Source organism: Rhincodon typus, chromosome 10 (genome assembly GCF_021869965.1).
Source record: "Rhincodon typus isolate 14 chromosome 10, sRhiTyp1.1, whole genome shotgun sequence".
Lineage (NCBI taxonomy): Eukaryota > Metazoa > Chordata > Chondrichthyes > Orectolobiformes > Rhincodontidae > Rhincodon > Rhincodon typus.
The window spans coordinates 55947992-55965085 of NC_063341.1; the positions used below are offsets into that span (position 1 = coordinate 55947992).

Genomic DNA, 17094 nt, shown 5'->3' on the forward strand with positions numbered 1-17094 from the left:
ACTAAGGGATTCACGAGTGAATAACTTCATTTGTACGTAATTTAAAAAATGCAGAGAGATCTAGGTGTTCTAGTGCATGAATTACAGAAGTTTAGTATGCTGGTACAGCAAGTAATTGGAAAGCTAATAAATGTTACGTTTTGTTGTGAGGGAAATTGAATGCAAGATATGGGAAGTTATGTTTCAGTTGTATAGGTGTTGTGAGATCCTATCTAGAGGACCTTATACGTACTGGTCAATGTATTTACTGAAGGACATTAATGAGTTGGAAGCAGTTCAAAAAAGGTTTACTAGATTAATACCTGGAATGAACAGATTGCCTTATGAGGAAAGGCTAGACAGGCTAGGCCAGTATCCTGTAGAGATTAGCAGAGTCAGAACTGACTTAATTGAAACATGTAAGATCCTGAGGGGAGATAGTAGGAACTGCTGATGCTGGAGTTATCTCAGATTCTGAGGGGACTTGACTCGGGTGGATGTTGAAAGGATGTTTCCTTTCGTGGGTGAATTGAGAACTGGGGTCATAGTTTAAAAATATTGGTTTTAGAAGGTAGGGATGCAGAAACTTTAAATATTTTTAAGGCTGAGGTAGGTAGACTTTTGATGAAAGATTATTGGGAATGTGCAGGAACATTAAGTTATGATTAAAATCAGATGAGCCATAATCTTATTGACTGAGAGGGCCCAGTGCCTACTCTTGTTCCTTGTTCATATGTTAGTAAAGTATGGCATGATTTCACTTACAGATTTGTTTTAGAATGTTTATTTTGTTGAGGCTTTTATTTTGGCCTTGATACCAAAAATGTGATGGCCAGTAGGGGAGAAGGAGTATGGGGTTATTGGTGAACTGTGAATTGGAGTTGTGGTTACACAAAGTAAGATGAAACAGAAAGATGCTGTACAGTATAGGTTTGCTGCTTTTCATCCTCTTTGTATTTTGAGCAGCTTGTCCTGATGGGTGGCTTTTGTTCATTCTGCCAATCAAACTATATTCAAAATGGAGGGCACAATAATGCAATCGTGGCTGGCAGCAACTTATCAGTGGAGTAGGCATACTACTCGAGAGGCGACTGAGTCCTTTATTGGTTTAAAGTGTCGAAATATTAGCACCTCTAAAGGTCTGTGCTCCGAATTTCAAGAACAGATTGGCTCACATTGGGATAGATATCTTTATTGATCCTTGGATCTGTTGTTGCCCACCCTGTGTGAAAGACTTTCATTCTGTCTTAGCAAAGAAGATTTGGGGTCTGTTCTGACGCATCTGTTCAGGGGAAGTGGGATCCCAAAAATTTCCGAAGTGTTATTCTTAGTCCTGGAAGCTCAAAATATAAATTAAGTCTAAGAAATTTTCAGAATTTTCTCGGGAGTACAACGAACATGTTTTTGGCTGTGGTGAAAGAAAACAAAAATAAAAACCTTTTCATGAATGGTTAATAAAGCAATGGTTCAATTTATAGTTGATAAACTATTGAGGTTGCTTCATATAAAAAAGACACCGTAGGTAGTGTAAAACTAGTTAACATTTTGCATGTCAATGAACCATATTGGGCGGTAAGTTTAAGAATCTTAAGAATATATGAGAAATATTTGTTACAAATGAAGAAATGAGTCTGCCAATATATGTTTAGCATTTAAATGATTAAAGTATTCATTCAAGTTACCCATTTTTTTTAGCGATAACAAGGTGTAGAGCTGGATGAACACAGCAGGCCAAGCAGCATCAGAGGAGCAGGAAGGCTGACGTTTCGGGCCTGGACCCTTCTTCAGAAATGCATTTGTTATCTCAGATTCTCTAGCATCTGCAGTTCCTACTACCCCTTACCCATTTATTTAATGATTTTACATGTATTTGATAGTTAGAACTTAAACCTGAATACAGACCATATTGACAAGTGATGGAAGTCTCCCCTCTGTGCAAAAAATCTCGCTACTCGTCCAAGTCCTAATTTAATCTTATGAGATACCTCACTCAGACAGACGATGTGATCACATTTACATTTCCTTTTTAAAATGTAAATCTGTACCTTGTTTTGCAACATTGAAACCAAAATGTCTGTTTGATAGACATCTTTTTTCTGGTACAGTATGGCTCCTGTAATCAGTGTTTAGTGTTCTTGCCTCTGAGCCAGAAGGTCTGAGTTGAGTCACACTCCAGGACTTTAAGTCCACAGAAGGTGCATTCATAATGTAGCCAAACAGGTTAAGGTTCAATAAGTAAATCCTTTCAATATGCCCAAGGCAGGTGATAAAAGTAGGACAGTCCCTTGGTCAACCATGCTTAATGTAGAATGATGACCCTCAAGCTATAGCCTGACAGCCTTAATAACTGTTTTAAGAAAAGCTAACTGTGAAAAAACATGCTTTGTCTGCTTCGTGTCATTTGGCATGGGAAGAGAAAAAGAGAAGAGTTCCAGCATCCATTCTACTGTTAGTGTGTTCTTTTTGGTGCGTAGCTGGCACTGAGTGAACAGTCGACTATGAGAACAGATGGAAATACTCCAGGGGGCAGTTTCTTTCAGGATATTGCCACTGAAAACTCCCAAACATTAGATGATATTGCACCGTTATAATTTAGTCCTGTTGAGTAAGACGAGTTCTGATCGTTAAGGGAAGGAAAATTACTGCGCATTATAGTGGCATGCAATATTTTCAAGACTTAGAGTCAAACAGCACGGAAAAACACCCTTCGATCCAACTCATCCGCACCAACAGACAACCCAATCTGACCTCGTCCCATTTGCCAGCATTTGGCTTATATCCGTCTAAATCCTTTCTATTCATATACCCATACAGATGCCTTATAAATGTTATCATTGTACTCGCCTCCACCATTTCCTCTGGCAGCTTGTTCCATATACGCATCACCCTCTGCATGAAAATGTTACCCCTCAGATCCTTTTTAAATCTTTCCCCTCTCACCTTAAACCTATACTGTCTAGTTTTGGACTCCCCCACCCTAGGAAAAAGACCTGCGCTATTCACCCTATCTATGCCCCTCATGATTTTATAAATTTCTGTAAAGTGAACCCTCAGCCTCTGATGCTCTAGGGAAAAAAGTCCCACCTATTCAGGCTCTCCCTATAGCTCAAACTCTCCCAGCAACATCCTTATAAATTGTTTCTGCACCCTCTCGAATTTAACAGCATCCTTCCTATGCTTTGGTAGTAATTGCCTCAATGTGCACTGATATTTAACAAACACAAAAGATTTCTTCAATGAAATCAGTGCACCTGAGATAACATGAATAATAAAGTTAATAGATGTAATTTGGAGTGAAATATAAAACTAACTCTCTCGCTTAAAAATGCCCAACTATTACAATATGGAGCACAGCAAATTGGAGATGTAACAGACTTTAGGATAGAAATTCATCTGGGCCTGTTTCATATCCCAGATTTGGCAACATGGGTAGTATATGCATGTGTCAAGAGGGCACAGCGTAGATGGAAATTGCTTCTTGGGCCTCAGCAACATATTTGGATCAAACTGTTTGCACCTCCAGGAGCAACTTGCTTGGGACAGACATCACTATTGAGACAAGCATTCATTGATACTCCTGAGAAGGTCTGGGTATAAGATGGGTTGACATATATTCCTGTGGAATCATGAGAACACTTCTGTTCCTCTTGGTGTTTCTCTGATTTGGAACTAGATTCAATCCAACACCATTGCGAACTCTGTTGGTGGAATATGTAAATATGGGTGAAATATATGGCTAATCTATCAAATCCAATATCAGCTTGACTTTCTTGTTAGTAAACTAACAATTACAAGGTGTAAATCATTTAAAATTAACTAAAAGGCATAATTTTAATGCACAAATTCTGATCTTTGTGGAAGTATGTTTAGATATAGACATTTAGACTTGGCTGTTTTTCTAATGTCCAACTTTTTTAAAAGAATTCCTGTCATTTCCTTTGGGTGAAAACATTCAAAAACATCCTAACAAGTGAATGCACTAATGGGAGGACAACACCTGCCTGAAACCTCCTTGGGCACCTTTTAATTCCAGAATTGTGACTTTGTACTTTTGTTTTGCATTATTACATAGTAAGTTTCTAATTGGTACATCTGGTTAACTGCCTTCGAGATGCACAACATGAGACAAGATGATCATTTTGTGACTGGGGTAAGGTGCTAAAGTGTGATTATCATAGTCGCTGGCTGATTTAGATATCAGTGACAGACAAACACTAACTGATCAGAAGATAGCACATTCCTATGTGAAATGAGGCAGTTGCAAGAAGATTTTATAAAGATTTATGGTAAATATTCAAATGATCAATATCTATTAAAATCAAATCCATTTATATACTGAGTTTTGTTTTATCATAAATTACTTATGGACAACTAGCGTTTTAAAACAGTGGGTGTTTTACATTCTTTAATATTTTGGATACAATGTTGAGCTCAGGGTGTAATGTTCAATCCTGTAAGCTGCTTCTGTATGAAATGTGGCCATTTGAAATAATTGAAGACTGCTGTAGTGCAGTGTTATGTAATTCATCAGTGGAGTGCCATCAATCACAGCTCATTTCAAGTGTCCAGCTCTATTCGGTCAGTGGAGAAAATTACTTTCTCCTTTTGACGTTTAGATCACAGGATAAATCCTTCCTCAGCTTCGTCTATATAAAAATTGTGTCTCAGATATATCATTTAAAAAAGACTTAAATTTACCAAATATCTATAACAAGAGAGCAGAAATTCCTCATTTTAGATTTCTTGAGCAGTCTTTTCCCTCAGATGACCATTGTGTTTATTCTTTTTATTTAATAAGCAATAGGACTGTGAAGCAGGTAAAAGAAAATGCATTTGAGAAAATTACAATGTTTATCTCTTAAAATTTGTTTTATTACTGGCATTATTATTATTCAAAGAAGAGCTTAGCACATAAACCTGTTTTCCTATTTCTGGGAAAGCAGCATAAAAATAAATAGATTTGTTCAGGAAAATATTCATTTGTAAGGCATTGGCTTGGGCTTTAAGCTACAGGGACAGGGGTAAATGTGAACTTGTCACTTTTGGGAGGAAGAATAGAAAAGGTCATGAAATATGCTGTATTCCTTGTTATTCCTTGATATCCAGGGTCCCTGGACTTGCTGCCCTTGCTGTTCATAATTAGAGGGACACACTGGCCCTGAATTCTCACCACACTATTTACAAATAGCTCCCACTTTCCAAATGTAGACTGTACCTGCAAATAGTTGCTCCCAGTCTATGTTTGCTAGATCCTGTCTAATGATATTGCAAGACCTGTACCAATTTAGGCACTTAACTTTTGCATTATCCTTATCCTTTTCCATAATGACTTTTAAATTTAGAGTTATGGTCACTGTCACCAAAATGCTCACCCACTGAAACTTCAACCACTTAACAGGTTCCATTCCCTAGGATTAGGTGTAGCACTGCCCTGACTCTTGTAGGACTACCCAATAGCACAAAAAGCTCTGTAGGATGCACTTTAAAAATTCCACCATAATCCCTTCGTGGTAAGGCGATCCTGGTTAATATTAGGTAAGTTGAAATCCCCTACAACTATGATCCTGTTTCTTTGTGATTTACCTACATATCTGCACCTCTATCTCCCTCTGACTGTTGGGAGGCCTGTAGTATAATCCCAGCAAGGTAATTGCCCTCTTTTTATATCTAAGCACTATCTAGCTGGCCTCATTTGAAGACCCTTCAAGTACATCTCCCACATTACTGCAAGTGATGGCTTCTTTTACCATTGATACAATACCGTACCTTTCAAAATCCGCCCAACCACCCCTAACTTTGAGGTTGAGGAGGGCAGGGTGACCAGAGGTTTGCAGTATCCTTTCCATTATCAGTTCATGTTTTTTTTCTCTTTGCTGCTGAAAGTGCCTGTTAATATGGATCCTGGGTCTGTATATTCCTGACTCTGTTCCATTGTCCTTCCAAACTGCATATTTTACAACTGTGAATTAAACAAGAGATGCAAATTTTTTTGAAGCTGACTCGTTTGGTTGGTTTCAGTCTGTAGGTATTATCAATGAAACATTCTGCATTGAGTTCGTACGAATTCCCTGGACTTGCCTCAATCTCTGGTCAGATATTTACAGTCCTGTATTTAGGTATTTGTTCTTTTCAAAAAACACTTAAGTCCACGATAGGTCTTGGGTATGATAATCAGATTATGGAAGTTCTAGTGATTGTAATGAGGTCAGCCATCTGGACTTTGGGCTGTTAATCTGGTCCAATCAAGGAGCCCTGGCTGACACTTAAAGAGGGTGAGTGTCAGGTCTAGGCCCAAAATGTCAGCCTTCCTGCTCCTATGATGCTGCTTGGCCTGCTGTGTTCATCCAGCTCTACACCTTGTTGTATCAGAGATATTGACAGTCTGGTGCCTGACTTTGCATGAAGCAGTACTACAGTCAAGGAGACTATGATGTCGAAATAAAGGGTGACTTGATGATGGGATACTGGCCTCTCTGGAGTTATTTCAGAAATTGAATATTGACAGTCCATTTTTACCATTATAATAACATTGGCACACATGTTCCCCTTCCTCTAATGTTCACAATTTCACATTAATCAGCCATCTGTTCAAACAACCAACAAGACCTGGGGGTGCAGGTGCGCAGTTCCTTGAAACTTGAGTCACAGATATACAGAGTAGTGAAGAAGGTTTTTGGCCACTTGCCTCCATACGTTAAAACATTGAGTAAAGGAGTTGGGACCTCATTTTTGCCACTGTACAGGACATTGGTGAAGCCACTTTTAGAATACTGCGTTCATTTCTGGTTACCCGGATGGTGTTAAACCTGAGAGGGTGCAGGCTATATTTATAAGGATGTTGCCAGGACTGGAGGGTTTCAGTTATAGGGAGAGGTTGAATAGGCTGAGGTTTTTTTCCCTGGAGTGTCTTAGGCTCAGGGGTGACCTTACAGAGATTTATAAAATCATGAGGTGAATAACCAAGGTCTTTTTCCTAGCGTGGTGGGGAGGCCAAAACTGGAGGGCATAGGTTTAAGGTGAGAGGGGAAAGGTTTAAAAAAGACCTGAAGGCTAACTTTTTCACATAGAGGTGCCTTTATGGAACAAGGTGCTAGAGGAAGTGGTGGGGGTGTGTACAATGACAAGATTTAAAAGGCATCTGGATGGGTATAAAAACCGAAAGAACTGCGGATGCTGTAAATCAGGAGCCAAAACAAAGTTGCTGGAAAAGCTCGCAGGTCTGGCAGTATCTGTGAAGTTAAAAACAGAGTTAATGTTTTGGGTCCAGTGACCCTTCCTCGGAACCAGTGAGGTTCTGAGGAAGGGTCACCAGACCTGAAACATTAACTCTTTTTTTTTCCTTCACAAATGCTGCCAGACCTGCTGAGCTTTTCCAGCAACTTTGTTTTGGGATCTGGATAGGTATGTCTGATTTCACCAACTGTTTTGAAGTACCGCATTCCAGATCACAACTACCCTGAAGAAAATTCTTCCTATTTCCCTTATAAGAACATAAGAACTAGGAGCAGGAGTAGGCCATCTGGCCCTTTGAGCCTGCTTCGCCATTCAATAAGATCATGGCTGATCTTTTCGTGGACTCAGATCCACTTACCCGCATTCTCACCGTATCCCTTAATTCCTTTATTGTTCAAAAAAAACTACCTTTTTTTAAAAATGTTTACTGAAGTAGTGTCAACTACTTCACTGGGCAAGGAATTCCATAGATTAACAACCCTCTGGGTGAAGAAATTCCTTCTCAATTCAGTCCTAAATCTGCTCCCTCTAATCTTGAGGCTATGCCCTCTTGTCCTAGCTTCACCTGCCAGTGGAAACATCCTCTCTACTTCTATCTTATCTATTCCCTTCATAATTTTAGATGTTTCTATAAGATCCCCCCTCAATCTTCTGAATTCCAATGAATATAATCCCAATCTACTCAGTCTCTCCTCATAAGCCAACCCCCTCAACTCCGGAATCAACCTAGTGAACCTCCTTTGCACCCCCTCCAGTGCCAATACATCCTTTCTCAAGTAAGGAGACCAAAACTGCACACAGTACTCCAGGTGTGGCCTCACCAGCACCTTGTACAGCTGCAATATAACCTCTCTGCTTTTAATTTCAATCCCTTTAGCAATGAAGGACAAAATTCCATTTGCCTTCCTAATTACTTGTACCTGCAGACCTACCTGCTATGATTCATGCACAAGGACACCCAGGTCCCTCTGCGTAGCAGCATGCTGCAACTTTTTACCGTTCAAGTAATAATCCTTTTTACTATTACTCCTGCCAAAATGTATGACTTCACATTTATTTACATTGTATTCCATCTGCCAGACCTTTGCCCACTCACTCAATGTATCTATGTTCCTCTGAAAAGTTTCACAGTCCTCTGCACACTTTGCTCTGCCACTCATCTTAGTGTCATCTGCAAACTTTGACACCCTACACGTGGTCCCCAACTCCAAATCATCTATATAAATTGTAAATAATTGCGGTCCCAACACCGATCCCTGAGGCACACCACTAGTCACTGACTGCCAGCTAGAATAGCACTCATTTATCCCCACTCTTTGCTTCCTGTTAGTCAACCAATCCTCTATCCATGCTAATACTTTACCCTTAATGCCATGTATCCTTATCTTATGCAGTAGCCTCTTGTGCGGCACCTTGCCGAAGGCCTTTTGGAAATCTAGGTACACCACATCCACTGGGTCCCCATTGTCCACCTCGCTCATAATGTCTTCATAGAATTCCAAAAGATTTGTCAAGCATGACCTGCCCTTCATGAACCCATGCTGCGTCTGCCCAACGGGACAATTTCTCAAGATGCCTTGCTATTTCTTCCTTGATAATTGACTCAAGCATCTTCCCCACTACAGAGGTTAAGCTAACCGGTCTATAATTCCCCATCTTTTGTCTACTTCCCTTTTTAAACAGTGACGTCACATTTGCTGTTTTCCAATCTGCTGGGACTGCCCCAGAGTCCAGCGAATTTTGGAAAATTACCACCAATTCACCTGCTATTTCTCCCGCCATCTCTTTTTGTTACCCTGGGATGCATTCCATCAGGGCCAGGAGACTTATCAATCCTTAGCTCCATTAGCTTGCCCAACACTACCTCTTCCGTAATAATGATTGTTTCCAGGTCCTTTTGCCAAATTATTTTAGCTTTGAACTCTAGATATCAGCTTACTTATCTGAAGAAACATTTTCTCCCTAATTACTCTATCAAAACCCATCATTATTCTGAATATTACTATCTGGTTTCCACCTGTCCTTCTGTTTTGCTGTGACAACACTTCCAGTGTTTCCAATCGCTCCACATCAGAATATTTGGTAATATCCTGGCAAACTTTCTCTGTAGCCTCATCAAAGCTTTGACAGCCTTCTTTAAGGCGTGGTGCTCAGGATTTCTCCTCCAATGTACCATAAGAAATTATCAGACCAAGGGGAAAGCGCACAAGGGGAGTGCAATTAATTGGATAGCTTGACCAAAAAATTGACACAGGCGTAAATGACTCCATATTGTTCTTCTATTCCATATCATTCTATGATTTTATATCCACTGAGACCTGAACAGTGACTTTTAAAGCTTTAGCATGATTTCCTTGTTTTTGAATTCAATGCCTTTATTTTTAGAGCCACGTATCACATGCACTTCATGAACTGTCTTATTAACTCACCCTGTCACCTTCAAGAATTGTTTCAGAGATAGTAGGAACTGCAGATGCTGGAGAATCTGAGATAACAAGGTGTAGAGCTGGATGAACACAGCAGGCCAAGCAGCATCAGCGGAGCAGGAAGGCTGACGTTTCGGGCCTAGATCCTTCTTCAGAAATGGAGAAGGGGAAAGGGGTTCTGAAATAAATAGTGAGAGAGGGGGAGGTGGATAGAAGATGGATAGAGGAGAAGATAGGTGGAGAGGAGACAGACAGGTCAAAGAGGTGGGGATGGAGCCAGTAAAGGTGAGTGTAAGCGGGGAGGTAGGGACGAGATAGGTCAGTCCAGGGAGGACAGACAGGTCAAGAGGGCGGGATGAGGTTAGTAGGTAGGAGATGGGGGTGGGGCTTGAGGTGGGAGGAGGGGATAGGTGGGAGAAAGGACAGGTTAGGGAGGCGGGGGAGTTGAAATGGTTCGTGACTGGGAGGTGCAGTTGTTTAGTGCGAACCGAGCGTAGGTGTTCTGCAAAGCGGTCCCCAAGCCTCTGCTTGGTTTCCCCTCCCATTTCAACCATTTCAACTCCCCCTCCCAGTCCGCAGACAACATGTCCATCCTGGGCCTCCTGCAGTGCCACAATGATGCTACCCGAAAGTTGCAGGAAGAGCAACTCATATTCCGCTTGGGAACCCTGCAGCCCAATGGTATCAATGTGGACTTTACAAGCTTCAAAATCTCCCCTCCCCCTACCGCATCCCAAAACCAGCCCAGCTCGTCCCCGCCTCCCTAACCTGTCCTTCCTCCCACCTATCCCCTCCTCCCACCTCAAGCCCCACCCCCATCTCCTACCCACTAACCTCATCCCGCCCTCTTGACCTGTCCCCTCCCTACCTCCCCACCTACCCTCACCTTTACTGGCTCCATCCCCGCCTCTTTGACCGGTCTGTCTCCTCTCCACCTATCTTCTCCTCTCTCCCTATTTATTTCAGAACCCCCTTCCCCTCCCCTATTTCTGAAGAAGGGTCTAGGCCCGAAGTGTCAGCCTTCCTGCTCCTCTGATGCTGCTTGGTCTGCTGTGTTCATCCAGCTCTACACCTTGTTATCTTCAAGAATTAGTGAATTTGCACTCCTCCGTTTCTTTGTTCATTCACTGCCCTCAGAAATGTGCTGATTACTGTCTCTCCATTGTTTATCTCCCAAAGTGCATCACTGAACATTTAGTTGCCATAAGTTGCCTCTGCCTGTTTCAATGATCTGTCTATGGATTCCAGAAGTCTGCTACTATCCTACTCTGCATTTTCTGCATTGCTGAGTTTTGTGACATATTTTACTAGAAATGCAATGGTTCTAAGATCCACTCTTGTGAAATTCCGTTGCATCCATCTCTCTGATGAGACAAACATATTTTTGCCAATACCATTTCATATACCTCAACCAATTACTTAGCCAAATTACCATTGCCCCTTTAACACCATTTGTTCCTATTTTCTGAATAAGTCTGTTGGGTATTACTTTCCCAAACATTTTTCGAACATCTGCAACTATCTTCTTCAATTCCCTTGTTTCAACATAAGACTCAAGAATACATTGGTCTTCTGTCATTAGTGAAATAAATAATTGCTCACAATGGAACACGTCATTTACACGATAATGTAATATTGCATTTTCACACTTGAGACTAATGATAAAGTTTATTTCATCTTGATTATCACTATTTGCTCCACAAGTGATTGGTGAGAAAATTCTCTGACTTTTTAATATTCTACACATACTTTCCCATCTGCATGTTGTAATATGGTTTTCTCATTACCGTAAACAATATGTTTGATGTAAATAATCATTTCTTTTTACAAAAGCAGAGGAGGGATTAATTGAAATTGATCATTTACACAAGGTGCCAACTAATGATGATCATGGATGGATGAAAACTGTTGCTTGCAATTCTTGTGCCATATGGAAACTTCAGGACGTGTCATGTATTGTGGGAGACTAAATGTGTAGGAAATATTTCCAGCTGCTTCAGCTCGAGCTCAGAGTTTCCAATCTTGAGGAGCAGCTGGAATCATGTGCGAAACAAAAGGGAGCTTGAGTGTTTAACAGATTCTACAGTCCCAGACGTGACCACATCAAAGAGAGTGTGTGTTTGGGACAATAGATGGCTGGCAATCCAGACGAATAGGAAAAGTCAGGAATTGTTGATGTCCTTGGGTGTATGCCACCCTTAAGCCAATACTCAGTATTGGAGATTGTTGGAGGTGATGACATATTGAGAGAATGCAGTTAAAATCATGGCCCTAATGGACAAAGTAGTGCAGAGGGAGGAATGACAAAGCACAGAAATGGAGGTATTCTCGGTGATTCTGTCTCTGGGGAACAAACTAATGTCGTAATGCCCTACTTGGAATGTTGCAACCACAGAGCCTAAGTTGAGGATTTCATGGTGAGGGTGCAGAATATTGTGCACTGTCAAAGGAATGAGTTTGAAATTAAGGTACATGACACTACCATTGATGCAGAAGTCAGGTTTTGAGGTACTCCGTTAAACTTTTAGGATTTGGGAAGGAAGTTCAAGAACTAGGACCTTGAAGGTCCTAGGATTACTCACCATTTCATATTTCAGACAGAAAATAGGGAGTTGTGGTAAATTGTTGTTTTCAGACCGGAGGATGGTAAACTTGGGTGTTCCCCAAATTCAGTGCTCGGACCATTGCTTTAATGTCTTTTATGTAAATAATTTAGATACTGGGCAATAGAGCAAAATTTGACAGTAATATCAACTTGGAGGTGTGACTGCAACAGGACATAGTCAGTCTAGTAGAACAGGCAGTCAGAAATCAGGGTGGCACAGTGGCTCAGTGGTTAGTACTGCTGCCTCACAGCATCAGGGACCCAGGTTCAATTCCAGCCTTGGGCAACTGTCTGTGTGGAGTTTGCATGTTCTCCCAATATCTGTTTTGGCCCATAGTGTTCAGGGATGTGCCGAGTAGGTAGGTTAACTGGTAAATGCAGGGTCGCTGCATAGTAGGGAGAATGTGAAGGTCCTTGACAGGGTATGAAGTTTACCAGAATAGTTTCTGGCATGGGATTTTTAACTATAAGGTTAGGTTGGACAAGCTGGAGTTGTTCCCCTTTGACCTAAGGAGGTTGCAGGAAGACTTCATAAGGTGAATTTGATTATGACCATTTCAGACACAGTAGACAATAATAAGAAAAAAGCTGTTCCCATTAGCTGATTGTACAAGGACTGTGGTGGGAGGCATGTTTTTTTTTAGACGAGATACGGGGGTATGTAAGGTTGATTGTTTTTTAATGCAGAGAGTGGTACTATCCTGGAACTCACCCTGTGAGGGCTGTGAATGTGGGCATAATCAGTCAGATCAGATATGACCTTATTGTATAATGGAACTGTCTAGAGGAGCTAAATAGTCCACTGCTGCTCTTAATTCAGGAACACATCTGTACAACATGGAGGGATTTGAGGGGATGCAAGACATTTTTATGAGGATGATAGTGGAACCATTGGGTTATATATGAGGAAACAGTGAGTAGGTTAGACCTCCTTTCTCTTTAAAAGAGAACATTTGAGGAGAAACCTAAAGAAGTCTTTAAAGTTAAGAGGTTTCATTGGAGTTGATATAAAGGGTGAATTTTCCTCATGACAGTGGGAAACAGGAGTCAAATTGTTTTTGGAATCCATCTCCTTCCATTGGTAAAATGAAAGTTAGTATTACACATGGGTGAACACTTAATTGACATGGAGACGGGTTCCCTGTACAGTTAAGGGTGGTTTGCAGGCTCTGGAAGATAGAGGGCCAATCAGAGGCCTTTCAGCTTCAGAGAAACTACTTGGTGTTTTACTAGGTAAGCAATGTGGAGGGTAGTTCAACAAGAAGGTTACCTCTCAGCCACTTACTAAAGTTTAGTATAGAAATATACAATGAAGCTAGGCCACCAGGAGTGTGGTGTGGAAGAGGTGGAAAGGGACTTCCTACAGGGCTAGTCTATTATTGTACCTTCACCTGTGTAGGCTGATAGAAAGGATCTGTGATGAAAATTTGCTGCTGGGCCCAAGATCTAACAAGGGTGAAGAACTGCCACGCTACTCATCTTGGAACCTTTGGACACTGTCCAGCTTCTTTCTGATGCCTGTGAACCCTGAAGATTTAGGCCAGTGTATGTTTCCACTTGAAGGAATGGGGAAAGAGAGTAAAACCAGTGGACAGCAGTAGAGGATAGCCACCAGGAAATCAACTGAGTAATCCTGAAGAATTTTGGTTAACCCAGAAAGTGGTGAGAATGTACAATAGGCTACCACAAGTAGTTGTTGTGATCAATAATATAAATGCATTCAAGGGGAAATTTATATACATTGGCATGCACTTGTTGAGCTGAATGTCCTTTTTCTGAGCTGTTTATCATTTGTGATGTCAATTGATTCAAAAGTCAGAATCAATCTCTGCCTCCTCCCAGTAGACATTTGGGCAGAGCTTGGAGTACTTGTCAACATTTGGCTTAGAGTTTTTGGTTGGGTCAGTGACAGGCTGACAAATTTAGTGGAACATCCTGCACATGTTCGTGATTGAGGGAAAGCTGATGGATATTGTGTTGGGCAGCAGTTATAGAAAGTAATGGTGTGACTTGCTCATCACAACCTTACCAAAACACAGTTTTTGTTTTAATAGAAACAGGAAACGTGTGAGAACCATATTTCTATTCAAGTTATGAACTTGCTTTCACCCTGTCCTGTATCATTGCTATAGAACCACCGCCCACTCAGTATGCCCGTGACATTAATGTAGGATCTTCCTATGTCACGTTGCCACTCCTACAATTTAGCACTGGCTATGTTTCCACTACTTCCATACCTTCCCCTCCTCTTTGGTAAGTTGTGGTGTCGCTTTTAACAAAGACGGTTAAATGCAGCAAACTGTATATCCTTTGTATGTTAAAGAAGATAGTCTGAAAGTACTCCCATCTGAATTTGCAGCTCTGGGACTGCAATGCAGTTGTGTTACTTAATCACCCATATGCATAGAAAGGGAAAATAAAAAGTAATTATATTATTTTAAATAAATTGTACATGAGGCAACAAAGCTCTTTATTTTTAATTTTGTCTCCTTTTCCATAGGCGTTCCCTTCCCCAAGAATTTTATGCAACTCTGTAAGAAGATTCTCACTAGACTTTTCCGAGTCTTTGTTCATGTTTACATTCACCACTTTGATCGGATTAGTGCCATGGGAGCAGAAGCCCACGTCAACACTTGCTACAAACATTTTTACTACTTTGTGACGGAGTTTGACTTGACAGATGAGCGGGAATTGGAGCCTCTGGTATGTATGTTTACATGTACGGCTGTATGTATTTCTGAGTCTTACCTGTGAAGTCATATTTCTGTTGGCTTTATTTTGAAGAAATAATCTTGCATTTTGCCACTTGTGCATCAGGAATGATGTAGAAATTTTCAGCGGCTGTTTTTTAATTCATTCATAGGATGAGGACATCGCTGGCCAAACCAGCATTTATTGCCAATCCCTAATTGCCTAACGGGCAGTTCAGAGTCAGCCACATTGCTGTGAGTCTGAAGTCACATGCAGGCCAGACCAGGCAAGGATGGCAGTTTTCTTCCCTAAAGGATATCAGTGAACCAGATGGGTTTTCCAACAATTGACAATCATTAGACTCTTAATTTAATTTTTTTTTTAACCTGAATCCAAATTCTACCATCTGCTGAGGTGGGATTCAAACCCAGATGCCCAGAACATTATCTGGATTAACAGTCCAGCAATAATACTACAATGCCATTGCCTTTCCATTTATGGGCATAGAAAATAAGTGCAGAGTTACTGTGGCGCTGTGGGCCTGCTCCACCATTCAACAAGATTGTGGCTGATCTGTTTGTTTTTTGAATTTCACATTCAATCTACCCCCGACAACCATTGGTTCCCTTGACTAAGGAAACATCAATTCACCTCTGTCTTAAAAATATTTAATGACTCTAGTCCACCACCTATCCAAATGTTGGTTGATCCTGTCCCTCCGTATCTTCTCCAATAACCTGCCTACCACTGATATCAGGCTCATTGGCCTGTAGTTCCCTGGCTTGCCTTTGCTACCTTTCTTAAACAATGGAACAACATTAGCTACCTTCCAGTCTTCTGGAACTTCACTAGTAGCTAAAGATGAAGCAAAAGTCTCTGCAAGGGCCTCTGCAATTTTTTTCCCTAGCCTCCCACAACGTCCAAGGATGGACTTGATCAGGCCCAGGGGATTTATTCACTTAATGCGCTTTAAGACTGCAACTACCTCATCACTGGTAATATGGATGCGGTCGAAAACATGCCCACTTGTTTCCCTTATTTCATTAGGATCCATGATTCTCTCCTCAGTAAACACTGAAGAGAAATATTAAAAATCTCCCCCGTCTCCTGTAACTCCACACATAGACGGCCATGGTGATCTTTAAGGGGACCTCTTCTCTCCCAGCTACTTTTTACTCTTAATACAGCTCTAAAACCTCTTGGGATTATCTTTAACCTTATCTGCCAGATCAATCTTATACCCTCTTTTTGCTCTTCTGGTTTCTCTCTTGAGTGTACTCCTACACTTCTTATAGCCATCTAGGGATTCACTTGAGCCCGATAGCTTAAACCCAATATATGCCACCTTCTTTTTCCTGACCATTCACTTTACTTTCAGTTCCGAGGAAGGATCACTCTGGACCTGAAACATTAACTCTGATTTCTCTCCACAGATGCCGCCAGACCTGCTGAGCTTTTCCAGCAATTTCTGTTTTTGACTCACTTTACTTTCTCCTTTCCTTTTAAAACCTTTAAAAATGGATAGCAGGAGTTTCTATATGTGTAGCTAGCTTTCTCTCATACTTTATTTTTGTAGCCTGATTAACCTGTTAGTCAAACTCTACGATTCTTTATTTTCTGACCAATTATCTGACCTGCCACATACCTTTTCTGCAGTTATATGCTATTTCCCTAACTTTAATTAATCATGGATGGTGGGTCCTCCTGTGAAACTTTCCTTTATGGTTGGTATAGATTTATTTAGAGGATTCTGAAATATCACCTTAAATGTCTACCACTGCATCTCTATTGATCTATCCTCGAGTCTTGCACGCTAGTTCATATTTTAGATTTCTTGCCCACGTGGTCACCCTTGCTTAAGTTTAAAATACTCTTTAAAGAGCCAGTCATCTCCCTTTAAGACTGGATGTAAAGTACAGTCAGATTGTGGTCACTGCTACTTGGGGTGTCTTTATGATGAGGTCTTGAATTAATCCTGTCACATTTCACAATACCAAGTCCGATTATAACATGCCGTCTGGTTGATTCAAGAATTTGCCACTCTTAAGAAATTATCTTGAAACTGTTCTATGAATTCATCGTAGCTACTATAGCTGACCTGTTTGTTACAGTGTGTATGCAAATTAAAATCACCCAAGATTATGACCAGAGGTAGTGGGA

The 17094-nt window shown here is 40.9% G+C and overlaps 1 protein-coding gene across 1 annotated transcript in view; it reads left to right on the plus strand.

The window, feature by feature from the left end:
• Positions 1-17094, plus strand: part of LOC109926724 (MOB kinase activator 3B-like) — a 43657-nt gene that overhangs the window by 15229 nt on the left and 11334 nt on the right. Inside the window, exon 4 of the mRNA XM_048602442.1 lies at positions 14744-14946. Coding sequence (XP_048458399.1) covers positions 14744-14946 — 203 coding nt within the window. The remainder of the gene's footprint in view (positions 1-14743; positions 14947-17094) is intronic.